Below are 27,004 nucleotides of genomic sequence, written 5' to 3' on the forward strand. Positions count from 1 at the left end.
GCAATACCATTTCCACTCTATCCTGTTGGTCTTGGCCATAAATTACACACTAACCACAACCGTTCGCACTTAACGGCGATTGGTTAAACGTGGCAAGTGGTGTTTATCACCAATGCGTGGACAGTGCGTATTGTTTTTGATAATAGAACAGCCATCTCAAGAAAGAAGGTGTTGGGTTTTGGTCACGTGACGCCAGGCAAATTTCCAGGGTGATCACGTGACTCTTGTGTTGACGATTGTCTCATCTGCACAATGAATAGGGGCTCTGCCGGCGCTTGGTGCAATGTCATTATCCAGTAACTGAAATTTAAGGATCGAAAACCACTATTGTACATCGTTTGCATACGAGGGTAGCAATCCGGAGCTATATTCAGATGTTTTATTAAGGCAAATTCGAATGCTATGCAGCGATAATGTAAAAAAGGGATTTTCTTTTCAACGCCGACTGGGAAAGACAGCCCATGAAGTTCAATAGACAGACGGAACATCCTTAAGGTAAGGTTGTTTTACAACGGTTTAATGGCGTATCTACGCACATCTCGCATGATAATTGTAGTATCATATACGTATTGTGCTGTTGTTAATAATAATATATAAAAAACCTTATTCCACTCCGTCGAAAGGGACTGACGGACATTTAATCCAATCGGTTAAGGCCGAAAAGCTTGAGGTGAACGTATTGCAGAAAAGACAGGCGGATACAAAAATGTTTAGCAATGTGGCATAGCCACGTCGTGACTACAACCAATGTTACATTCGCTGTTTTTTTTTAATTATTATTTTTTAAATCAGTGTTATCGTTTAAAACAATCGGTGCATTTATTACTTAGCCAGCTGACAGAAGCTTACGGAGACAACAATGGCAATTACCTAGCGAGAACGCTCAGAGCAATAAAATATAATATTCTGTCGTGTGTAATTTAAAGAAATTAATCATGATCGTGTTTGGAAACGGTATACCCCACATCCATCTAGTGAGATCGCTCATCCTGAGTTAAGGTCAACATGATGCTTGCTAGCTAGCGTTAGCCTACTCTAATATTGTGGTTTTCATAATTTTATCCAAGCGAGCCTTCTTTAAAAGATCGGCCAGAAATGCCTGATTTTCATATAAAAATTAATCCTGTATAGCATTTTATTATAAATTACGTTCGTAGCTACTATCTGGGTCCATAGATTAAATGCATGTCGTTATTCATGTTTGCAAGCAATTTGTGTGTCGGACTCTGATAACACAACTGATACCAAGCGCTAATCGATTACCTATCATATGATCAGCGCATTCTCTGACCGGTAGGGATAACTTGGGAGACTGGGAGGACTCCACGACATTGTTTGTCTCGACCATCTACGCGCCAGTTCTTTAAAAAAGGGGGCAGAAGTAGCCTTTCTTGAGAATACATGGGAATTATTATTATTATTATTATTAAGGTGGCACTCGCGCACCGCATGTGTTTGTGGAATGCAGTGTCTTGTTTACTCACGATTGGGTCCTCGGAATATCAGCACTCATATGGGTTGTCGATAGATCGCATGTTTCACAGCCAAACCCCCCCCCCCCCCCCCCCCCCACGTTCAGGTAACCCTTCAGGGTGGGCGGTCAGGTTTCGGACACGGTTTCTGCTGCAGCATTTACATTTCAGTTTGTGTTGGGTCTCATTCCAACAGTCCAAACTTGGGACCTGCTGATCTGCTTCAACCTGGTTGAGCTGCATTCTTTTTCCTCACATATTTAACCTTCCCCCTCCTTTTGACAGACCTGAGGCTACTCTACTGCAAGTGGTTTACTTTTTTCCGTCAGTTCTAACAGGCCGTGCTGTTTATCCTCAGCCTTCCCAAGCTTTGCGGGGAAGTTTTCCAACTAAAACCCATTTGCTTCCTGAAATAGTGTCCTTTGATTCTCTGACTCCCCTGACCTACAGACCTTGTCGCATTCCGTTTGCTATTTGCATTCTGAAACTGTTTCATGCTGTTTCTGTTTCAGGCCGAGTTCTCCTTTTTTTAGGGTGATGTTTGTTTTTTATGATTTTATAATTGTGAAATATTCTCAGATTTGTTGAGGTCTGCATTTTTACTTACAGTCAGGTTGCAGTTTGCACAATGACAACCATGGCTTTTTTTTGGGGCTGGCTCAGTTTACCATGGAGGGGGGTGGGGTTGGTTGCCGAGAGACTCATATCGGATGTTTTGCTGTGTGAACATTTTATAATTGTTTTTAAAGACATTATTTGACCCTTATCTAACACCCCTCCCTGTCTTTCTGTCCTCCCAGGTTCTGTAAGATTGGCTGCCTTGCACACTGTTCACAGGATGTCTGTGGGGCGGCAGTTCGGCCTACTGCTATGGAAGAACTACATTCAGCAGGTAGGGAAGTGGTGTGCGGTATGAAATGTTCTCGAAATGATGGAAAGAAACTCCAGGAAAGAAGCGTCACCTCAGCAGTTCTAAACACAAACACGCATACACATACGCAATCTGCTTTCCTCCGGATCTGAATGAAGAGAAAATTACATACGGAGCGCTCACTCACTGTCAGCTCTCCTTTAAAAAAGTGCAATAAGTTGAAGATCACGCCTGGAAGGAGCTTCACGGCTCTGTGATAAGATAAAAGTCTGTTTTGAGCTGTTCCCAGGCATGGCTGTTATCTTTCTGCTGCCCCAGTTATGGGCCGAAGAGGGCGGGGTGGTAGGAGAAGGAGTAGGAGCGATTGTGGGCCAAAATCCTCCGCTGGGGCGGAGCGCGCAACATGTAGGCTGTACGTGCTTTGAGCTGTTAGTATGGCAATTCTTTTTGAAACATACGCACACAAAAAGTAATTGTTTTGTTGTCAACTTGCTAGGGGTGTACTTGATTATTAGATTAGATTAGAGTGAGGCAGGAGGGGGCACAATAGGTTTCCAGACCTGGTGCACCGGAATGGTCTGGACCAAAATCCCTGACACGGTTTAAAGTCCACCGAAGAGGAAGAAAATAAAATCTATCCGATTTGGGATTCAAGGAACATTTTTCAAGAGTCTTTTTTCAGAATGCAGGCTCCACACATCAGTCGTTCCGTAACCCTGACTTATGATGGCATACCTGTTTTCCCCCATGGGTGCTTTTCAAGAGACTGGTTCCCAATCATATGAGCATGGTCCTGATATTCAGCGGGACAGTTCACTTGAAGCAGTGGTGCTTGGTCCTGACAGGTGCAATGTAAATTCAGTGTGAGTACGCGCAGGAGTAGGACATGCTGATAGACGGGAGCTCGTAAACCTGGGCTAAGATCGCTATGGCGACGGCGGGAAGGATTGGCTGTTCCCCTGGCGCTGTGCAGCTTGATGATTAACCTGGCTGTGCTCTGTGCAATGACCTCTTTGTCGTGTGTGTGTGTGTGTGTGTGTGTGTGTCCGCCTGTGTCTGTGTCTGTGTTTTGGCCCAGTTCCTGCAGTGGGTGGATACCTTTAATTCGTGATAAGACACAGTGCCTAGACAGACACTTTGGACATGTGTCTGTGGCATTCCTGCATGTGTACAAAGAGCGTGTGTGTGAGAGCGTGTGTGTGAGAGCGTGTGTGTGTGAGAGCGTGTGTGTGTGAGAGCGTGTGTGTGTGAGAGCGTGTGTGTGTGTGTGTGTGTGAGTGTGTGTGTGTGTGAGTGTGTGTGTGTGAGTGTGTGTGTGTGAGAGTCTGTGTGTGTGAGAGTCTGTGTGTGTGAGAGTCTGTGTGTGTGAGAGTGTGTGTGTGAGAGAGAGTCTGTGTGTGTGAGAGTGTGTGTGTGTGAGAGCGTGTGTGTGAGAGCGTGTGTGTGAGAGCGCGTGTGTGTGTGAGAGAGCGTGTGTTATGACTGTGTGTGTGTGTGTGTGTGTGTGTGTTTGTCCCTGCAGTGTCGTGAGTTTTGGTTTCAAACACGAGCTGAAACCAAATGTGTAGACACCCTGCAAGGCTTGTGTGTGTGTGTGTGTGTGAGCGCGTGTGTGTGAGAGTGTGTGTGAGAGCGTGTGTGTGAGAGCGTGTGTGTGAGAGCGTGTGTGTGAGAGCGTGTGTGTGAGAGCGTGTGTGTGAGAGCGTGTGTGTGAGAGCGTGTGTGTGAGCGCGTGTGTGTGAGAGCGCGTGTGTGTGTGTGTGAGAGTCTGTGTGTGTGAGAGTCTGTGTGTGTGAGAGTCTGTGTGTGTGAGAGTCTGTGTGTGTGAGAGTGTGTGTGTGTGAGAGTGTGTGTGTGTGAGAGCGTGTGTGTGAGAGCGTGTGTGTGAGAGCGTGTGTGTGAGAGCGTGTGTGTGAGAGCGTGTGTGTGAGAGCGTGTGTGTGAGAGCGTGTGTGTGAGAGCGTGTGTGAGAGCGTGTGTGTGAGAGCGTGTGTGTGAGAGTGTGTGTGTGAGAGCGCGTGTGTGAGAGTGTGTGTGTGAGAGCGCGTGTGTGAGAGTGTGAGAGTGTGTGTGTGTGAGAGTGTGTGTGTGTGAGAGCGCGTGTGTGAGAGCGTGTGTATTTGTTTTGAGAGTGCATGTGAGAGAGAGTCCGTGTGAGTGAGTGCGTGAGTGCGCGTGTGAGCATTTGCATCAGTGTTTGCATGGCTTCAGACATGCCCGTAACATGTCACCCTACATTGTGAGTGCAGGGCGTTTATTTAAGCATCTGAAGGAGCTGGTGATCAGAAATGGACAGCCCCTCATTTCAGGGAACACCTCGTCATTGGGAGATGAACACGTTTGAGTTTTCTTTTAATGCTCTCCTTGCCCCCACGCCCCGCTGTGCTGACGACAAGCTTCTCCCGGAATATGGTCTCTCCTGTGGAATCACGGGCGGTGAATCACAGAGGTGTCCGTTACGGTCGGGGTGGGGATAATGGATGAGGGAGCAGTGGTGGCGGGGGAAATGAACAGGAGGGAGTGTGAGGACCAGGGGCCCTTCATCCCGCCTCACTCTCGGAGAGCCACAGGTCTGCAGGACGACTGCACTTAATTATTATTATTTTTTTAAAGATATTTTTTAGGCCTTTTTCAGCTTTATTGGACAATATATAGTATAGAGAGACAGGAAGAATGGGAGCGAGAGAGAGGGGAAGACATGTGACAAATGTCAGATGGTCGGATTCGAACCGCCGACGTCGCGGCTCGCAATGAGCATGCAGTCAGTGCTCTACAGGCTGCGCCACCGAGACACCCCACAACTGCACTTAATTGACCGATTAAAACAGTTAGTCATGCAATTGCCTCACCTCACACTGTCTATTGGGTCTGAACTGGTTGTAGGTTTTAAGGTGAAAGGTAAATCCAGCCACCCCCTAGAAGGTCAAGAGTAAGCTCTGCTGGTCTGTGGACTCCCCAGCTCTCCTGTATGTTCGGCCAGGGGCCTTCATCAGGAAGCCGGGTTACCGAGTCGGCTGCATAACTGCACTGAGCAAAACCCAGAACCCTCCCTAATCTGGAACATGAACTGAAGTGAAAAGAGTTGTTCTGGGCTTTACCCCGGGCAGTTATGCATCTAACTCAGTGATCCTGCTTTAGGGCCCCTGGTTGTAAAGCTCCAGTGGTCTGGGCTTGTTTTATGTGACCGGGAGACCTCTGTTCATTGTGCCCTGCCCATATTCCCACTCGCCTCTGCACTGTGGCTCCACTCTCTATTTTATTGTTTTATAGTTTTGGTTGCGTAAAGACAGGTTTTAGTGGGTCTGGTGGTACTTTATTTAGGTACTATCCAAATTGTTGTTTTTAGGTTGCCATTACGCAGTCATATTGATTATAAATGCGCCTCTGTCCTTTTTATGGTTCTTATCCTTTTATTCTTTACACTGTTCTCCGGCCTCCGCCTCTGTACGTCGCTCTGGGTAAGAGTGTCTGCATTGCTGAGTCCGGGGCATCATTCCTGGAGGTCCACAGTGTCTGCTGGTTTTCGCTCAGTTTCAGCACGAGTGGTTCATCGAAGTCTTGGCTTGGATCGGCTAAAGAGTCCACACACCTTGTTCTCAAGACCTTAATTGGCGGCCCTCCGGGGTGCTGAGTGATTGTGATCGTCTCCTAACCTCCCCCCCCCCCCCCCCCCCCCCCTGCAGAAGCGGCAGATCCTGGTCACCCTGGTGGAGATCGCCCTGCCCCTGCTCTTCTCCGCCATCCTCATCGTGCTGCGTCAGAAGGTCCCCTTCACCAACTACCCCAACGTCACCAACTACAACAGCTTCCTGGTGGAGGAGCTGCCCCCATCCCTGATCCTGTACCCACCCAGCGGAGGCTTCCAGCTGGCCTACGTCCCCAGCAACGCCAGCGTGGTGCGACAGGTTGCCGAGGACATGCAGAGGAGCCTGGGCCCCTCGGTCATCGTTTCGGGTGAGTCCCCGCAGGAAGTGATTTGTGTCTTCTGCAGGAGGAAGTGGTTTGTGTCTTCTGCAGGAGGAAGTGGTTTGTGTCTTCTGCAGGAGGAAGTGATTTGTGTCTTCTGCAGGAGGAAGTGATTTGTGTCTTCTGCAGGAGGAAGTGATTTGTGTCTTCTGCAGGAGGAAGTGGTTTGTGTCTTCTGCAGGAGGAAGTGATTTGTGTCTTCTGCAGGAGGAAGTGATTTGTGTCTTCTGCAGGAAGTAAGCTGTCCCCACTTCCTGCAGAAGGAAGTGATCAACAGTTTTTTTAAAATTTATTTTAATATGAAGAAATATTTGATGTTTATTTTAATATCAATGAACACACAACTTTAGCAGCTGCTGACTGCCAGGCTTCTTAATTGACCGATTAAAACAGTTAGTCATGCAATTGCCTCACCTCACACTGTCTATCGGGTCTGAACTGGTTGTAGGTTTTAAGGTGAAAGGTAAATCCAGCCACCCCCTAGAAGGTCAAGAGTAAGCTCTGCTGGTCTGTGGACTCCCCAGCTCTCCTGTATGTTTTTTTTTTTAAACTTTTTTTAATATGAAGAAATATTTGATATTTATTTTAATATCAATGAACACACAACATTAGCAGCTGCTGACTGCCAGGCATCTTATTAGTATGGTTTGCTCCATGAATCCAAGATATTGACGTCTCCGTGTAAATCATTTGAAGAAAATATTACCCAGTGAGACCAGGACTCAGGGCGTGGTGGTGTCCACCGTTGCGCGAGCATCGTTTTATCTGCAGCTCTAACCTGTGGCTAGCATAGTGTCTGGATGTTTGATGTGGTAAGAGATCTTGTGTTGGCTTTCTGCCACAAGATTTTGCAATATACAGTATTTTTGTTTGATTCACGCACCTGTCATAACTACGAATGAATTTGCCTCATTTCTAAGGTGTGTCTTGCGAGTGTGTGCATGTGCGCTTGTACACGTGGTGGTGTTTGTATAAGTACTGGGATGTTTCATGCAGGATTGTTTTAGCTTTAGCTTTTAGCTATAACCTGCAGCTATCCCCGTAGTGGCTCTCCAGGCTCGCGTTCTCCTTTACTGTGGATCAGAGGAAATGTGTGTAGCTAAGCCAGAACCAGGCTTTGTTTTTGAGGCTCATTTCCTGGTCATACTGAGAGACAGTGCTCACTGGTGCCATTGCAGTTGGCTCCAGTATAGGCAATTCAGACCTGTTTTCAATGTAAAGTCAATGGTACAATTGCAGTAAAAATGCAAAGTCAATATTTTTTTCTCCCGCAAGAAAATGTAGTCGCACTCAGTTTTCTTTTCATCTAATGTCTCCCCACGTGCCGATTGTCTTTGTTATTGTGTTGGTAGGACAATACAGCAATACTTCCTGGATGAATCTGGGACAGATTACGTCACTCTCTCTCTCTCTCTCTCTCTCTCTCTCTCTCTCTCTCTCTCTCTCTCTCTCTCTCTCTCTCTCTCTCTCTCTCTCACGCGTAGTGGAGGAAATGCAATGTATCTAAATTGTACAACATGGCGGCACCAGTAAACTTGAGTTCCGCGGTTCCAAAATGCTTTTCACAAGCCCTCACATTATGTAACATGCACTTGGTCCATAGTTTTTCTACAATCTGCAGTAGTTCCATAACCACAGTGCGCCATATTGTGTAGGTTCATAGGTGTATTGGTTTGTTGCATTAACATGTTGAATATGGGGGTTGAACTCCGAGGTGAGACACAGCTGCTAGCCTCGTGAATCACCCCTGTTAAATGAATGATTTTTATGCAGATGCTGGTATTTCATGTTCCCTTGGATGAGGACAGTCTGATCTGCCCGTCACAGTTATAATAATAATCATGATGAGGATAATGATCGTAATAGTAATGTTCTTTAGATTCTGCATGTGTACGCCGTGAGTCAGAGCTCTGATTGGCTGTGACTGGGGGGAAGGGGGATGTAATGTGGTGAGTCAGAGCTCTGTGATTGGCTGTGACTGCACGGAAGGGGGATGTAATATTGTGACTCTCTGATTGTCTGTGATTTGGTGGAATGGGGATGTAATGTTGTGACTCAGAGCTCTGTGATTGGCTGTGACGGGGGGGAGGGGGGATGTAATGTTGTGACTCAGAGCTCTGTGATTCGCCGTGATGGGGGGGATGTAATGTTGTGAGTCAGAGCTCTCTGATTGGCCGTGACTGTAAAATTGACCGGTCAGCGGGGTGAGTCAGCAGCTTCGCTCACTCACGGCTGTGCTGTGCTGTTCTCATCCCTCAGATGGCCTCGCCGGTGGCTGAATGTTCTGCGTGTTTTCAATAATTGAAAGAGAAGCCATGAATATTGCATGGGTTACCTGAGGTTTGGATGTGCAGCCAGTGCATTAAATTTCAGTTATGCTGCAGTCGCATTACAAGAGCTTAGTGTTCACTCCAAACATGAAAAATTACAGTGTCTGTGTACATACAGGTGTGTGTGTCTGTCTGCATGTTTGTGTGTGTGTGTGTCTTTGTCTGTCTGCATACGCTTGCATGGTGTGTGTTTCGTGTTTCTCTGTAATCTGGTGCCGCAGGGTGTCTGTGGACAGAGGGACTCTCACAGAGAAAGACAAAGAGAAACAAACGGTCGCTGTAAGCTGACTCTCTTGCCCGTTTCTGACTTCCCTGAGGTAAAACCTGCTCAGCGCCAGCGTTACCACGGTGTCACCCCCGGAGTCATGGAAACTACGGTTACCATAGATCCCTGCACAGAGCCTGGAATCCCTGCAGGAAAAGCTCCAAATGAGTCCCCTGTTAAAAACAGAGGTCCACCTTTACTCATACAAACTGCTGCATTACCAGTGTGTCTGCAATAGCAGAGGTGTGCAGTAAGAAAGGACCTGTGTTTCCATGGTTTCATCACTGGCGAAGCCTTACCTTACCCTGCCGTGACCCTGCCCCGCCCCACCCCGCCCCTCACTGACATTGGCTGTAGAGAAATATGGACCAAGTGCCTGTGACATCACCCACTCACTACCCATGACTACCCTGGCCTCTCTCTGCCTGTCCAGCCTGCTCAGCCAGTCCCAGCTCCACCCATCTGTTCACTGAGCCCACAGCTGCACTCCGAGATCCTTTTTGATTGGTCCCTTTTCAGGCAGGGAGACTGGGAAGGAGCGGTTGTATTGCCTGTGTGTGTGTGTGTCTGTCTGTATGTGTGTCTGTGTGTTTGTCTGTGTGTGTATCTGTGTGTGTATCTGTGTGTGTATCTGTGTGTGTATCTGTGTGTGTGTCTGCGTGTGTCTGCGTGTGTCTGCGTGTGTCTGCGTGTGTCTGCGTGTGTCTGCGTCTGTCTGTCTGTCTGTGTGTCTGTGTGTGCGTGTGTGTGTGTGCAGACATAAGCAGCAGTGCAGTGTGATGTGTGCGCTCTCTTTGTCTCTGTTCTGTGGGGCGGTGTTGTATAGTGCTGGGCTGGGCTGTATTGACCTGTGTGCAGGAAATGTAGGTCACCCTCCCAGAGGTCTTGGCTCTGTGTGTGTATATTTGTACATGGTGGAGTCTTATCTATTTCTGTGTGTCTGAGTTTCTGTGTGTGTGTGTGTGTGTGTGTGTGTGTCTGTTTGTATGGTTCTGTGTGTGTGTGTGTGTTTCTCTATGTGTTTGTGTTTGTTTGTGTGTGTGTGTGTGTGCAGGGGGGAGTGGATTTCTGTGTGTGTGTGTGTGTGTGTGTGTGTGTGTGTGTGTGTGTGTGTGTGTGTCTGTGTGTGTGCGTGTGCGGGGGGAGTGGATTTCTGTGTGTGTGTGTGTGTGGGAGGGAGTGGATTTATGTGTGTGTGTGTGTGTGTGGTGTGTGTGTGTGTGTGTGTGCGTGCGTGCGTGTGCGGGGGGGAGTGGATTTGTGTGTGTGTGTGTGTGTGTGTGCGTGCGTGTGCGGGGGGGAGTGGATTTCTGTGTGTGTGTGTGTGTGTGTGTGTGTGTTGGTTTCAGGGTTTTATCTGCGTCATAAAGCCCTGCGGCTGTGCGGTGAGTTGGGGCCTCACAGTGCAGGTCGTCTGTCTGCCTGACCTCCTGGTGCAGCAGCCCAGCTGGGCCCTCACGCCTCAATCCCCCCTCAGTGCGGCTCACTACCCGCTTTAAACACCGCCACAACAAGCAGGAGCCCGACCGCATCGCACTCGCTCAGACTGGAAACTTTCATCTTAAAAGGGCATTCGATTTTCCCTCCTGGATAGAGGTTCCCTTGTACGTTTGGATAAAGCGGCATTAAGACCAGAACAAAGAGATGAGCCAGCTGCAGTGTGATAAACAGAGCGCGCTCAGACACTGTCTTTTACTTCCACTGGAGTCCTAGCTGTGTGATTTACGGAGGAAATGTCCGTCAGGACCGCTGTGTTGGGTTACTGTAGGCGCCTTGTTTCCACTGATTTGACTGGCCGCTTGCATTGCCCCACGGTTGGCTCAGTGGACCTCCCTCAGATACTGTACTGTATATCTGGCACATTCAAATTCTAGACAAGGGCACTGTGATAGTGTTGAGTTAGACATTTTACTAACTTCGTCAGCAACCGTTGAGAGCACTACGAGTATATCATGGACAAAATAGCTGTGGTTAACAGTGTCTCCAAATTCCTTGCCAACCCTGACTCATAAATTGGTCCAATTATTTGATTTGCTGCAGATTGTCTACTGATAGTTTCTGTGATATATTATGGAGATACAAATAAATATTTCTCACGTAAAGAGAACAGGTGCGCATTTTTGTGTACGAACAGGTCGAAGGGAACCAGACCTGGATCGAATGCATAACTGTTTTTGGATTCGAACCCTTCTGTGCTTGACCAGAAGGTGGGGTTTGCACTTTTTTGAGAGTATGGTTCCAATACACCAGCCAAGCTCAGTCAAGCGTAGAAAAGTAGATGAATCCAAAACGATGACATATTCAGTCAACCTGAAGCTGATGTCAGGTCCTGTTTGTGCACACTCTTGTGTCCTCAGTTCGTGGATTTGAGTCTGAGCAGAAGTTTGAGGACTTTGTGCGCACGGACCCGCAGTCCGACAACATCCTGGCAGCCGTGGTCTTCGAGCATGCCTTCACCCGGGATGACGAGGCGCTTCCTCTGCAGGTGAGCAGGGGGGTTGTGGATGTGAGGCTGTGTGAGAGCTCTGTAGAAGCACCCGGAAGGTACGTTGAAAGGTGTCCGTTGGAGTGGGTGAAATCTAATTTCATAATTCAGTGGAGGGCAATTTTGTTTTTCAAATGAGTCATGCATCCCTCTTGATACTCTCTCTTTCTCTCTCGTTCCCTCTCATTCTCTCTTTGTCTCTGGTTCTGGCAGCTTGCTCTTGCCGGGTGGGGTGGGGTGTTAAATGCATGCATGTAGTGTTTGCTGTGGATGTGTTCAGTTGAGCTTTATCTGAGAAAACGTGATATTGATTGGCTGATTCTCAGGCCTGAACTGTCCCATTAAAGGGACAGATCGCTGAGATGTAAAACATGCCTCTCTCCCTATCTCTCCCTCCCTCCTTATCTCTGTCTCTCATTAGACCTCTCTCTCACTCCCTTTCTTCCTCTCACTTATATTTGAAATGTATTTTTATGTTTTGTTTTTGTTTTGTTTTTTCCCATTTTGTTTTAGTTTCATGTTGGTTGATGTGAATTTATGATGAATGTATGAGAGGAATATGATTTGAATTAATCTAAATTACAGGTGTTTTTTAAAATAAGAAACGTCTCTCCCTCCTTCCAGGTGAAGTACCACTTGCGGTTCAAGTCCAGCCCACGCAACGCGCCTGCGTCTGAGAAGGTGGAGTTTAACCCCAATAACGACCTGGACTGGCACACGCTCAGTTTGTTCCCCCTGTTCCAACTGCCCGGGCCTCGAGAGCAGCACAGCGGTCCTGGGGGGACCCCAGGTGAGGGTCCCGCACGCACACACACACCCGCACGCGCACACACACACACACACACACATACGCACGCGCACACAAACACGCACACACCCGCACCCGCACGCACGCCCTCACCTCAGTGTCCCACGCACACGCACATGCACACACACACGCGCACGGACACCCTCACCTCAGTGTCCCACACACACGTGCACACACCCACACACCCCCTCACCTCAGTGGCACATGCACAAACACACACGCACACAGGCACACGCACACCCCCCTGCCTCAGTATCCTCCCCCCCACACACACACACACACACACACACACACACACACACACACAGAGATGCACACGCACACACGCACAAACACACACACACACACACACACACACACACACACACACTCTCACACACACACACGCATGCACACACGCGCACACAGGCACACGCACACCCCCCTCACCTCAGTGTCCCACACACACACACACACACACCCTGCCTCAATGTCCCAGGAGTGTACAGGAGTGGAGGACCTCAGTGTTGCTCTCAGGAATACAGAATGTGAATGACTTTATTCCCTTTGAATTAAATAATGTCCTCTCCATTCTGAACAAAACCTGCTTTAGTACTTGGGTCAAAGTCTAGAGGAGCGCTTCCATCACAAAGCACACACAATCCCGGCCACTGGATTACAGTGGTCACATAATTCTGCACCTCAGTGGTTCGCTGTTTTGTAAATGGCCACTTTCCTTAATCCTGTAACCGAACAAACACATTTGCATGATCCTTTCTCAACAGGTTATGCTTCAGTAGCGAGCTTAAATATATTAACAATAAATCCGTGCAAAGTGGGGGAAAAATAACTTTCTTTGTAAGACTATTGTTCATTATTATATTTATTATGTCAGAGGATTATTTTAAGAAAGTATTTAAAGAAATTCTGCCCCGGTAGTGACCTAAATACCCCGCCGCACAAAGAAGATCTGCGAGAGATCTTTCTAGAAGGGGGCGGGTCTGATGCGTCAGATGACACGGCGCTGCTGTTGTTCCCAACAGGAAAGTCATTGAGGAATTAAGCTATAAATACAGTATGAACGGCGTGTGAAAGGGACACTAAAAGCGTCTCTGTTCGCGCCGCTCGATTGAAAGGAAAACCCTCCGGGGGCCGTCCTCATTGGGAAGGCGTTTCCATGGCGACTTTTGCCCGGTAACGTGTCTCCTGGCGTCTCGCGGCGCCCTCGCCGTCGGGCGGCCGTATCGATCCCGGCCCTTCACTCCCGCTCCTCGCCCCTGGGTGTCTCTTAAAAGGCATTGCCCCCCCCCCGCCCCCCCGCCCACACCTCTGAATTCTGGGTAATGGGCCTCGCCGCGGGGGGCGTAATGATCGCGCGGAAGGACCGGAGCTGCTCCCCGTTCCTTTCGGTTCGGCAGAGAAGGGTTTTTTTTTTTGGTTCCTGAAACCAGTTTTTTTTTCACAATAATAAACATTTCTAGTTATTTTTTGCCGCATGCTTTTTAAATTCGATGGCTTTTCTTTGTCGGAGGTTTTTTCCGCGGCTGGTACGGGTGACATGACCAACACAAAGCGACTTCTGCTGAAACGGCCTTCCTGAAATAGAATCGAAAGGAGCCGAATTAGAATATTGAAACGGTCGACGTTTGCTACGGTATCACGTTAGTGCAAACGGTGAATTGCATGAAATGCATACAAAGTGCTTAATAATGAATAGTCCCGAAGGACACATTGATGTGTTATAGCAGGCATCTGGACCTGAGGGCTCAAAGTGGCTGAATTTGAATTGAAGGCTGTTGGCGTCGCTCCTTAGGGGGCGTTGGGGCGGGAGTGCAGTATACGGGTTAGGGAACTGGGCGTAACGTGACAGTAAGTAACATAACACAATGGCAAGAACAGGCCATTAAGCCCAAAAATGCTCACCGTTTTCCCTACCTCTAAAGGGTACTTAGTGCTCACCGTGTGCCTACAAACTAGATTGTATCTAGCGCCGATAGTATCTAGTATGTAATGAGGCTGCAGGTTTGGCTCCCGCTTGGAATGTTGCTGTTGTGGCTTTGAGTAATGTGCCGCACCTGAGTTACTGCAGTAGAATAACCAGCTGAATGAATACATTGTAGTCTTCAGCGTTCTGTTTAAGTCACTTAAGAGCCTTGGCTAAATAATAAACATATTAGGTAGAATAATTCGTTGTATGTGTTCAGGGTAAGGGTGGCCTGTAGCGTGGTGGTTAAGGTACATGATTGGGACCCGCAAGGTCGGTGTTTCGATCCCCGGTGTAGCCACAATATGGTCCGCACTGCCGTTGGACCCTTGAGCAAGGCCCTTAACCCTGCATTGCTCCAGGGGACGATTGTCTCCTGATTAGTCTAATCATCTGTGCATTGCTCTGGATAAGAGTGTCTGCCAAATGCCCTTAATGTAGTGTAATGTAATGTGTATGATACAGAGTGTGTCAGGGTTTTTCTCTCTCAAACCCCCGTCCAAAGCTTTAATTACCTCAGGTATTGGCTATGGCATGGTGTTTTCCCTTTTCTTTTATCGCATGGTGTTTCCCTTTTGTTACTCTATACTCTAAGCGTCTTTGAGACAGTCTTCTGTAAAAAGTGCAATTCAAATAAATGGAATTGAATTAACCATTTAGTCCCAATCGTGCCATATGGCACTTTCAACCTTATTCCTTCTCAACCAATCAAAATGACAGCTATACTATCGTTTTGAGCGCCTATTAAAACCATACAAAATTCTCAACTTTCTCACTTTTCTCAACCGAAGACAAAACCCCTTGGTTATTTGGGAGGAGCCACTTCGTATTGGGCGTTGGAACTGAAGCTCCTCTCCTCTCTCCCCTGCGTAGGGTACTTTCGGGAGGGGTTCCTGGCGGTTCAGCACGCCGTGGACCGCGCCATCATGAGGGCGTTTAACCCCACGGCCGCGGCGGCCCTGCTGGGCCGGACCCGCGTGGTGCTGTCCCGCTTCCCCTACCCCCCCTTCATCTACGACGTCTTCATCCTGGCCATCCAGAACCAGCTGCCCCTGCTGCTGGTGCTCAGCTTCACCTACACCGCCCTCAACATCGCCCGCGCCGTGGTGCAGGAGAAGGAGCGCAAGCTCAAGGTCTGTGCCGTGTCGCTGTGTGTGGCTGTGTGTGTGGCTGTGTGTGTGGCTGTGTGTGTGGCTGTGTGTGTGGCTCTGTGTGTGGCTCTGTGTGTGGCTCTGTGTGTGGCTCTGTGTGTGTGGCTCTGTGTGTGGCTCTGTGTGAGGCTGTGTGTGTGGCTCTGTGTGTGGCTCTGTGTGTGTGGCTCTGTGTGAGGCTCTGTGTGTGTGGCTCTGTGTGTGTGGCTCTGTGTGTGTGGCTCTGTGTGTGTGGCTCTGTGTGTGTGGCTCTGTGTGTGGGGCTCTGTGTGTGGGGCTCTGTGTGTGGGGCTCTGTGTGTGGGGCTCTGTGTGTGGGGCTCTGTGTGTGGGGCTCTGTGTGTGGCTCTGTGTCTCGTTCAGTGTCATACTGTGTGTGTGAGAGTATATCTGTACGTACGTGTGTCTGTTTCTATGTGTGCATGTCTGCATGTTTGTCTGTCTGTTACTGTGTGTGTGTGTGTGTGTGTGTGTGTGTGTGTGTGTGTGTGTGTGTAACGCTGTAGGTAATGTCCTGCTTGGCAATGTTCTGTGTACTGAGAGTCCCGGGAGAGCGATCCGGGAACACAAACTATTACCATGACTGTAAAGATGACCGTAACCATGGCTGTGACCTGACCGTGTCACTGCGTCCCTTTCAGGAGTACATGCGCATGATGGGCCTCAGTAATTGGCTGCACTGGAGTGCCTGGTTCCTCATGTTCTTCCTCTTCCTCTCCATCTCCATCTTCTTCGTGACTCTGCTCATCTGCATCAAGGTGAGTGGATCCTTAGTCTCAGACACACACACACACACACACACATATAGAAGCCATGTCTGTCCTCAAACTGGAGTTTGTTTAACTCAGAGCTTGGGAGCAGGGATGACTCTGTTTAATGAAGAGTTGTGCAGAGCCATGCTTGGCCTCCATTTTGTTGCTGAAGAGTCCTGAAGTGGTGAGATGTGTGTGTGTGGTGTGTGACTCTTTACAGTGAATGAAGGTACACACAAGAACTGAAAAGAGCTCGGTATTCATCCAGCAGGCTTTCAGATGGTTTTCAGTGGGTTCAAACTGCCCACAAAATATACATTTATTTGAATGTGATTTTATATTATCCTTTTTTATTTTAATGATATTGTGTCGTAAATGACTGAACATGTTTTATTATTTGAGTAAAATCTTGAAATAACATATTTTTTTGTCTCCGTACGTCTGACTCCTTCCCCCTTCTTCACACACACACACACACACACACACACACACACACGTTTTGCAGGTGAGCCCAAACGGAGCGGTGTTGACCTACAGTGACCCCACCCTGGTGTTTTTCTTCCTGCTTTGTTTCGCTGTGTCCACCATCAACTTCAGCTTCATGATCAGTGCTTTCTTCTCCCGAGGTGGGTAGTGTGTGTGCGTGTGTGTGCACGAATGTGTGCACGCCAGTGTGTGCACGCCAGTCTGTGCGGGCCAGTGTGTGTGCGTGTGTGTGTGTTAGGGGTGTGAATGGTTAACTCTCAAACGGTTAACTGAAACGGAGTTGTAAGCGTTAACAAAAAATGACTAACCGATAACTGGTTCTTTTTTTAGCTGAAATGGTTTTAATAAAATATGTTTTTTTCACCACTCGGAGACAAAATACACCACTCCCAATATCCCATTCGTTTCCAAGTAGCAATGCAATTTCCTGCTGGAGTTGCCTGGGCTCTCATTCTCCTCTGGAAGAATGTCCAAAGCAAGGCTGTGGTGGCAGTGCCATGTTAAGCCACCCGACTTATTCCCTTTCAAGTGCGTTATGGTTGGGCAATTGAAAGAAAGATTGTGTGTCTGTGGATTACTTCCTGCCAGGTTGTTCCCATTCTAGACTAGCAATCCGCTAGCAAGTCTGTGGCTATTTGAATTCAAGCACCATAGATATGCAGTTGTTATCAAAGACTCTGTGTTCTTATAGCTTTATTGGCTTTATAAGGTATTGCTTAAGGAGCGAGTATGTCAATTTGTGTCGCATCTAGAATCCCGATTTCCCCGACTGTACAAAGAAACGAAACTACATAAAAGCAGGGTTGGAAGCCGACTACAAACTTCCTTGTCTGAAGACTGACAGTGAAAGCTACAGGCTTTCCCCAACTACAGACTACCTTAACTACAGACTGCTCGACATCTGTGAGCACAGAGTCGATGTTAATGTTTCTTTTGATTTGCCAATTAGGCAATTATTTGACTTCCAATGCTGAAATGTAAATTGAACTATTTAAGATGGATCAATATAAAAAATATTAAAAATTCAATAGCATTTCTGTCAGTCATAAGCATTGTCACAGTTACACAGCAGTTACACAGTTAAATGCACAACATGGGGTGGTAAACATATAGGAAAAGGGATGATTTGTCTCATCCCTAGCGTGTGTGTGTTTCTGTGTGTTTGCGTGTTTGCTTGGATGTACAGCACACCGATTAAGAGTGTGTGTTGTTCGTCCATTCGTTGCTCCCTCAGGGTTTTGCAGGGCTTGATTGATCCATTGTGTGCACCTTCTGAAAAGTAGGTCAGAGTGCTTATGTGGAGTGTGTGGTTAGTGGACAGCTGGGCTCTTTTCTACCTGCATGTACTTGTGGAAGAAAACGCATTCCGCAAACGCGGAGTAACGAAGGAGTGAGACTGAATCGCTTTCATTCTCTCTCTCTCTCTCTCTCTCTCTCTCTCTCTCTCTCTCTCTCTCTCTCTCTCTCTCTCTCTCTCTCTCTCTCTCTCTCTCTCTCTCTCTCTCTCTCTCTCTCCTCTCTCTCTCTCTCTCTCTCTCTCTCTCTCTCTCTCCCTCTCCTGCTGACATGTGTGAACATGCTGTTTGTCAAAATCTCACCTTTCCTTTTTTTACCTGCCCTGTCTCACCTCTCTCTCTCCCTCACTCTCTGTCTCTCTCTCTCCTTCCTTCAGACTTCTCTTCAAACCAGGGCTGCCCCTATATTAGTGTGTGTGCGTGTGTGTATATATGAGTATATATATATATATATGTGTGTGCGCGTGTGAGCCAGTGAGCGAGTGAGTGACTGGTTTAATGCTGTTACGCTCCTGCAGAGATGATGGTTTCCCTTTTCGGATGCAGAGGGTAAACGGTGCTCTTTGTACTCCCTCCGCTGGGGGCCCCCGCCGCCCTGGGGATCTGAGAGCAGGGCTTTGTGGCCCCTCAGCTGGACCCCGCTAATGACCAGGCGCTCCGCGTCTTCCTCTCCCACGGGAGCAGCGCCGCCTTCCCGCCGTAACCACGGGCGCTGCTGGTGACTCATTCACGCACTGGGGGGGTCACCGCCATAATGACCCCCCCCCCGCCCCCGTCTCAGGAGACACGCGTGGTATCCTAGCTACCCGGGGCTCCCGTGGAAGTGTAGTGATTTGAGGGACTCGTGGAGACTGACTGTAGTGTTGCCGACTCCGAACCCCGATACAAATGCCTCTTGTTCGATTCCCCCGCCAGGACGCTCCCTGTGCTGTGGTCTCTAGTCCTGTCTCTAGCACTCTCTACTCTCCCCCTGTCTGAATAAAGATCAGAAATTCATAAGGACAACGTCGTTCAACCCTTTTGGAAAAGCCTGAGTTTTGAGGGAACAGAACCTCGCCCAAGCGTACAGCGAGGGATTCGAACCCATTACCCCTGAGGTCGCTAGGTAGCAGTGGGAGAAACGTAGCTTCCTAAAAATGGGTGGAGCCACCGGTAGTCACACAAACGGGGAACCAATCGTTTTTGTTCTACTTCGAAGGGGAAAATGTATTGGTTGAGTCAAAACGAGTCGGCGTAGCTCCGCCTTCGAGCCCCTCACTCAACTGTTACTAAAGGTGCCTCCACTCCTCGCTCTATAACTAAAAACGATACGTATAACCATATGAAGCTTCACAAGCATACACGCTGGAACGATTTTGTTCCTCTGTGTCCCACTGTATCGTTATGTGAAACATCATCTGGTGGACAACCGTTTCACTGATTTCACACTACTGGACTAGTAGAGGGAAAATACGTACGCTAAAAAGCAGAAAATTGCGAGACTAGATTTCAAAGTTGTGGATGAGGCGCTAATGTTCTGTCCCCTGTGGTCGGTCTTCCCTTTCTGCTCCACGGAGTCTGAAAGGCGAGGGATGAGATTTGGCCGGGAAGTCATCCGGCTGATTTAGCCTGCGCTGTGAAAAGAAGCAGAAGATTATTTCTCTCGCCATTGTGCGAAGTGGGGGTGCAGCTGGATCCGCCAGTCCAATTTCCGCACCCCCCCCCCCCCACCACTGCCATCTTGCCTGCTTATTAAATCTCCCAGAAATCTCTGCAGGCGCTGGAAGCGGAAGCTGATCAATACCGCCATTCAGGCGGCGCGCGGCACCGGAGCGCGTAATGGAGGCGCGAACCAGAGAGCTTTTCTGAAGCAGCCTGGGAGGTCACGACCTCGCCTCCTCTTATTCTCTTCTTTTTACGCTTTTATTTCCTCTTCCCCGGCCCTTAGTGCCGGCGCCTATTTCCACCTATGAAATGGGGTGTGTGTGTGTGTGTGTGTGTGTGAGTGTGTGTGTGTGTGTCTGAGAGAGCGAGTGTGTGTGAGAGAGCATGTGTGTGTAAGAGAGCGAGCGTGTGTGTGAGAGAGAGTGTGTGTGAGAGAGAGTGTGTGTGAGTGAGTGAGTGAGTGAGTGAGAGAACAAGAGTGTGTTACAGAGCAAGAGAGAGTGTGTGTGTGAGTTTGTATGTGAGAGAGGGAGTGTGTGTAAAAGTAAGCAGACAGGCAGACAGAATGTCAATGCACCATTTACCCTGCCCCTACTTTATGATCTGCCTTCCCAGTGTGTGTGTGTGTCATATTTTAAATCACATTTTAGGGAACCTTGTTATAGAAGGAGAGGTCATATGCAGTAACGGAAGCGTGACAAATGTTTTCTTTAGTTTTATATATGTTGCGCTTCGGAAGGTTCCTGCTGATATTTTTACGTCCTTCGTTTTGACGAAGGGTCTCGTCCTTCCCGTTGAGGCTCAGTGTTCGAGGCAGCGCCTCGTCGTTACAGCTCAAATCCCAGACGGATAAACGCAGCCCCATGTTTATTTTGTTGCCGTTCTCCCCCCCCCCCAGCCAACGTGGCGGCAGCGGTGGGTGGCTTCATCTACTTCCTGAGCTACATCCCCTACGTCTTCCTCTGGCCGCACTACGACCTGCTGTCCCACGCGCAGAAGGTGTCCGCCTGCCTCATCTCCAACGTCGCCATGGCCATGGGCGCCCAGCTGGTGGGCATGTTCGAGGGCAAAGGTCAGCCCCCCCGCTCCTGCCCCTGCCCCCGCCCCCAGGGATGGGCTCAACTCTCCGCCCCCTCCTGTGAATATTTTAACTCGCACGACGATATTTTGCCGTGCAGTGAATTAGCATTTTGGTGCGCTTCTGTTAATTATTGTTTCTCCAAGTGCACCTTTTTGTGTGTGTGTCGATTAAGATGTCAGCCGGTTTAACTGTGCTTCTGTAAAAAGTGTTTTTTCATTTAAACTGAATTGATAACAGTATAATGAATACAGTTAAATCAACCAAAGGTCACTGAATATTACTCACCCTCTGTCATGCTCTCCCCCTGTTTCTGTTCTCCTCTCTCCTTCCTACATCTTCCTTTTTCTCTCTACTTCTCTCTTTTCCTGACTCATGTCCCCCTCTCTGACATCTTCACTCCTCCACATGCTCTCACCCTCTCTCACACTTTCACCTGCTCTCTTCTACCCTCACCCCTGACCTCTCCCTCCTCCTCTCTTTCTCCTTCTCATCTGCCTGTCTGTGCATTTCTCTACCTATCTGTCCCTCTCTCCACCTCTCTCCCCTCTCTCTCCCCCACTCCTCCCCCTCAGGTACTGGGATCCAATGGCATAACCTGTTTGAGCCGGTGACGGTGGATGATGACTTCTCGTTGGCCCAGGTGATGGGCATGCTGCTGCTGGACTCTGTTCTGTACGGTCTGGTGGCGTGGTACATGGAGATGGTTTTCCCCGGCGAATACGGCGTCCCGCTGCCCTGGTACTTCTTCCTGCTGGTATGTCCCTCCACCCTGGCCCCTCCCTTCCCCATGCTGTGATGTCACTCCACCCTGGCCCCTCCCTTCCCCATGCTGTGATGTCACTCCACCCTGGCCCCTCCCATCCCCATGCTGTGATGTCACTCCACCCTGGCCCCTCCCTTCCCCATGCTGTGATGTCACTCCACCCTGGCCCCTCCCTTCCCCATGCTGTGATGTCACTCCACCTTGGCCCCTCCCATCCCCATGCTGTGATGTCACTCCACCCTGGCCCCTCCCTTCCCCATGCTGTGATGTCACTCCACCCTGGCCCCTCCCTTCCCCATGCTATGATGTCACTTCACCCTGGCCCCTCCCTTCCCCATGCTGTGATGTCACTCCACCCTGGCCCCTCCCTTCCCCATGCTGTGATGTCACTCCACCCTGGCCCCTCCCTTCCCCATGCTGTGATGTCACTCCACCCTGGCCCCTCCCTTCCCCATGCTGTGATGTCACTCCACCTTGGCCCCTCCCTTCCCCATGCTGTGATGTCACTCCACCCTGGCCCCTCCCTTCCCCATGCTGTGATGTCATGTCTTTTCCTTATACACTTTTTACTCAAACTTGATTTTACTTTATTTGGTAAGAAGCAGTTTGCAGGGACCCGACGCTGATGTTTTTCAAATACTTTCAGATATTAAAATGTCAAATGTCAAATAATGACTTGGAATCTGACATTTACAATTTAGGACCCCACCTTTGTATGGGGTTCTAAATCTGATACATATCTGACTTCTGGCTGGTCAGATCAGATTATTATTATTTTTCTACCCTCTTGTGTACAATGTGGCTTTGATTTGCATAGAAATAGGAAACTTGTTGCTTGTCTGAACACACATTATCTGATCCAGCCACTTGAATAATTATTGCGTGGACAGTCGCCCAGAAAGACAGGATTTTAAAAACAAATCGGTTTCCTTCTAACACTGCTGTGGATATTAGTAGGAATGTTTGTTCGGTTGCTGCCTTGACTTGCACAATCATTTACAATAATGCAGAAGTGCAGTCTAAACTGGAATTCCACGTTAAACTTGATCTTCCAGGGTTATCGCTTCACAACCGTTTCACATTTTTGCTTTTTTGAAACCTGTGGTCCAGGTTCTGCCATTTTCCCTTCAGGCACATGACTAAAATAACACGCATAGTGTTTACCAGCTTCTGTATCTACCTTTGGCTGAGACGTGTTGCAAAATTGTGTATTTTATTTAGTGGTTAATGATGTTGCGAGATGGATAACACGCATAGCGTTTGTATATTGGCGAAGACTTCCTGTGCAATCGTGATGAATGTGAGTGCAAACGTTGTGGGAAGTTAAGCCACGTACGCTGACATCGGAGCACTCAGAATGACAATGCCTCGGCACGCTCAATGAAGAGCCTGTAGGCTACTGCTTTTGCTTCTCGGTATTTTCCCCTGTTTATTTGCTTCAGGTTTTCATTCAAGACAACAATGCAATTAGGACTTTCATTAAGGTGAATTAATTGATTAGAATTGCTGGGAGTGGGTTGGATGCTGCTCGGACGTCATTGTTATGGCTGAAATTCTGGCCGCGGTGACGCCCAGCGGGAGTTGTTGTCTGCTATTTGGGAACATTCGTCTGTTGGCTGGCGCTTTGATTACCTGATTACCTTGCGGCGTGCGGGGGCAAGCTTGCGTGCGATTGGTCAAAGGCTCCGATCTGAACTCCGATCTGGAACGGTGAAATTGAGTCGCGTTGACGTTTGCGGAGGAGGGCTGACGTATGGGACGGGTCGGGCACCGTCCTGGAGCGACCCGTTCTCTCTGGGGCCCGCGAGAGGGCCCGGCAGAAAACAAAACATCGGCCCTCTTTCCCGTTCGGAAGAGGAACGCTTATCTCTACCGCAGCACGCAGCCCAGCGCTCAGGAAGCCCACGCCTGTGGCCTTTCCCCAGGGGCTGGAGCCGCCGGTGGGGGGTGGTGAACGTGTGGAACCGGGCCACGGGTTTCTTTGGAAGCGGTTTGCTGCCGTCAGAGCGATGTGCTGGCTTGGCCTGGGGCCTCATGGCTCGACGGTCCCGGTGAAACGGCGGGCTGTGTACGTGAGAAGTATTGTTTTGTATTTTTCTTGATGCATTGACGGAGTGTTGTGTTGTGGGATAGAGTTTTTCTTCTCTTCTCCCAGCTCTCCTTCTTTCTCTGTGGCTCCTCCCGGCTGTGTGGATACACCACGTCTGTCCGGGTTCAGCCTGAAGGCAATGGCGTCATGTTTCCAGGGAAGCTGGTGTTGTTGTTGGTGAGCTTGCGGTGTGAGCGTGCTCTACTGGTTCAGCCTGAAAGCAACAACGTCGTGTTTCTAGGGAGCGGGTGTTGTTGGTGAGCTTGCGGTGTGAGCGTGCTCTCTACAGGTTCAGCCTGAAGGCTACAGCGTCGTGTTTCTAGGGAGCGGGTGTTGTTTGTGAACTTGCGGTGTGAGCGTGCTCTCTACAGGTTCAGCCTGAAGGCTACAGCGTCGTGTTTCTAGGGAGCGGGTGTTGTTTGTGAACTTGCGGTGTGAGCGTGCTCTCTACAGGTTCAGTCTGAAGGCTACAGTGTCATGTTTCCAGGGAGCACGTGTTGTTGGTGAATTCACGGTTCACGGCTCTCTCTTGGCTCAGCTCGGTCCCAGACACATTCCTGTGGGTTATCGGCTCCTGCATCTCATTCCATCAACCAATTATTTAATCAGTTCCCAAGCAACCACACACATTCTCCCTGCAGGGCACACCAGGGTCACTGAGATTTTAATGATGGTGGTCATGGTGATGATACATAATCCGTAGTAAGGAATAAAATGTGTCGGATAAATGATTGTGTAGATGATTGCAATCATGACACAAAAACCGGGGATAAAGGTGGTGGCTACCTGTTAAGAGAATCAAGATGATTCCATTATCTCTATATATATATATATTTTATAAGATTTTATAGCTGATGCTGCCCTGAATGCAGCAGTGTGTTTCTGGATGGCTTAAGCATTCATATGGCCTACTTCTGCCAGGCCTTTGCACAGCTATTCCATTGGGTTAAAGGAGGCACTTAGCTCCATTTTGTTTCAGAGATGGCATTCGCTTTTTGATTTCTGTTGCTATGGACTGAAATAGATGTGTTTTTTTCCTCTGGCTACATAATGCCTGCTTTATGCTGTGAGAAAGCGTGAGTTTCCCTGCTTTGTTAACTAGCTTGTTAGCATGGGTAATCTTCATTCATTTAATCAGCATGGAACTCACTGAAGAGAATAAACGACGGTTGAGTGCAAGGCTTTGATTGATGTATATTGTGCAGTAGCTTGTTTTCAGATGACAGACAGGGTAAGAAGTGGAAAGAAGACGTGTGTGGGCACAACCATGCCCCTGAAACCATACCAACCCTCTTAATTTAAATTAAATACCCCTTAAAAGGAAACCAAGATTCCTTAAAGGTACAATGGGTAATTACGGACTTCTAACGGTCAAGAGAGGAATTGTGTGCCAGCCCCTCAATTGCATATTTTGAAACCCGGATTGAAGGACTATAAACACAGGTAGAGAGTGAGTCAACATGTCAGTGAGCATTTCTCAGTGATAGGATGGGGTTTGCAATGGTCTTGTAACAATATTTTAACACAAAAACCTTACCTATTGTACCTTTAATGTTCCATTAATTTGTGCATGCAAAAAAATAAGATCAATTAAAAACGCCTTAATAGCCTTCAATATTAATGGGAAGATTAATGGTATTTTAAGGTTACAAATAAAATGTCTGAGCCAATCAACACTAGGAAAGTAGTGTGATTGGTTGGTTGCTGCTGATACCAGCCTGTTGGGCTGGGTCCAGGTATGCTTTGGATGACTGAGAATGGTTGAACGGAGGATGATGGATGATGGATGGTGGGGAGACTGAGGTTTTAGCAAAAAGAATGCAAATGGCCATTTAAAATGGCTCTTATTAGGGCACCTATAGTGTTCCCTCTTTGGTAACGAGAAGGGCAAAAACATGATATTCCACAGGGACGTGCCACCCTCCCTCTGCTTCTATACTCCAGTTTAATGGCTTTATTACCCTCCTCTATTTTTGTTGCCTTAGTGACTCACTGCTCTGCTGGAGCTCAAGCTCAAGCTGTGCTGCTTTATTCCGTCTGTTTGTCCTTTTTTTGTGTGTGACATCACCAGGGACCTGCTGCCCCTGCTGGATGCAAGCACTTACTGCAGCTTTTAAATAAATAAGCAAGCGGGCAAATTAACTCATCTGTGTACCACGCTCCCACCACTTGCCCTAATTCCGGTTATGGTATTTTTAGGTTCTGATATTTTTTGTGGTTTTATGCTTCTCTTCTGTGGGCGTGTTATGAATGTAATCTGTATGTATTGAGAATTAGTATTTTTGGGTGTCGGATGGCATCGTGAACGCAAGTGACTTCAGTGATGCTGCGTTTGCACTCGCTGGTTTGGAATTGTCGTTAGCCTGGTCTGTGGCTATTTGTCATGCTAATCAGGGTGAATTCTCTTCTCCTTCATTATAGATCACTCTGGATGAGAGCATCTGCTTAATGAATGTAATGGACTTTTAATGAACGCGCTTGATGAATGAAGGCTGCGGACATGTTAATGTCCCTCTCTTTCTTCTCGTAGCGTGACCCTTATCTCTGTTGTGCCAGTGCCAAAGATGTTCTATCCCTGAGTAAATCATTTTTTGGACATTGAAATAACGAGAGCAAATGTGCTCATAGTCAGGGCACGAAATGATCTTTTTCACCCACTGGCTAGAGTGGCTTTCTAAAAATGACCGGCCATTTTCAACATTTTAAGAGCCACATTACTTTTCACAATATTACACAGCCTGGTTGGCTGCTGGAGTACAAAATCTTACCAGTGACAATCAAAATAAGTCAGCATTTGACCGCTGATAAGTCGTTGCTCAGTTATCCCGTGAACGGGGGTCTTAGGACGGCGGGATGGAAGGGTTGAGTCGTTTAATTAATGTTTTTGTGAAGCAAAGGAGAGGTGGGGGGACAAAATAACTGACAATAGCCATCTTTTTTGAGCCCGGAACCTTCCGTGAGCTCTCAAACCGTCTTTGTGCGCTCACGGGACTTAAGTGACCCCCACGGAAGGGTATGCGAGAAGCCGGTTTTTGTGTGTTTTAAATGGGAACCCCCTGTGCCCTCCCCAGCCGTCCTACTGGTGCGGGACCCCCCGTGTGGCCCTGCTGAAGGAGAAGGAGGAGGAGGAGGATGCAGAGAAGGCGCTGAAGGGGGAGTTCATCGAGGAAGAGCCGGCAGGCCTGGTGTCGGGGGTCAAGATCAAACACCTGGCCAAGGTAGGACCGCCGGACGGGGCCCTCAGCCACCCGTCTGTGCTGCCTTAATTACGCCGTCCTCTTGCTCCTCTTCTTATTCCTGTTCAATTTCCAACCCTCAATTTTAATTGCATTTTCACTGAGGCCTGTCATGAAGGCGCATGAAGTGACAGAAGGGAAGAAAACGGGAAATATCAGCCCTGAGACCCCGATAGCAAGAGGTAAAGAACCCGCTAGCGGGGAGACAAACCGTGGTGAGAAGAATTGATGAAGAGTGATGGAAAGAAATCTCAGGAGGAACCTGGCTTATTGGGGTGGATGCCCGTCCTATGCAGGCCCGTCGGTTGAGTTAGAAAGAGTCTTCTCATTCTTCATTTTCTTTCACCG

The 27,004-nt window shown here is 48.4% G+C and overlaps 1 protein-coding gene across 1 annotated transcript in view; it reads left to right on the forward strand.

Annotated features, from left to right (window-relative positions):
- Positions 1 to 246: 246 nt before the first annotated feature.
- abca3b (ATP-binding cassette, sub-family A (ABC1), member 3b) overlaps positions 247 to 27,004 on the forward strand; it is a 47,197-nt gene continuing 20,439 nt past the window's right edge. The window contains exons 1-11 of the mRNA XM_061223797.1: positions 247 to 495; positions 2,273 to 2,364; positions 6,027 to 6,297; positions 11,262 to 11,389; positions 12,014 to 12,179; positions 15,034 to 15,293; positions 15,952 to 16,068; positions 16,568 to 16,688; positions 20,386 to 20,559; positions 21,141 to 21,322; positions 26,492 to 26,638. Coding sequence (XP_061079781.1) covers positions 2,311 to 2,364; positions 6,027 to 6,297; positions 11,262 to 11,389; positions 12,014 to 12,179; positions 15,034 to 15,293; positions 15,952 to 16,068; positions 16,568 to 16,688; positions 20,386 to 20,559; positions 21,141 to 21,322; positions 26,492 to 26,638 — 1,620 coding nt within the window. The 5' untranslated portion in view covers positions 247 to 495; positions 2,273 to 2,310. The remainder of the gene's footprint in view (positions 496 to 2,272; positions 2,365 to 6,026; positions 6,298 to 11,261; positions 11,390 to 12,013; positions 12,180 to 15,033; positions 15,294 to 15,951; positions 16,069 to 16,567; positions 16,689 to 20,385; positions 20,560 to 21,140; positions 21,323 to 26,491; positions 26,639 to 27,004) is intronic.

The sequence above is a fragment of the Conger conger genome, chromosome 16 (genome assembly GCF_963514075.1).
Source record: "Conger conger chromosome 16, fConCon1.1, whole genome shotgun sequence".
Classification (NCBI taxonomy): Eukaryota; Metazoa; Chordata; class Actinopteri; order Anguilliformes; family Congridae; genus Conger; species Conger conger.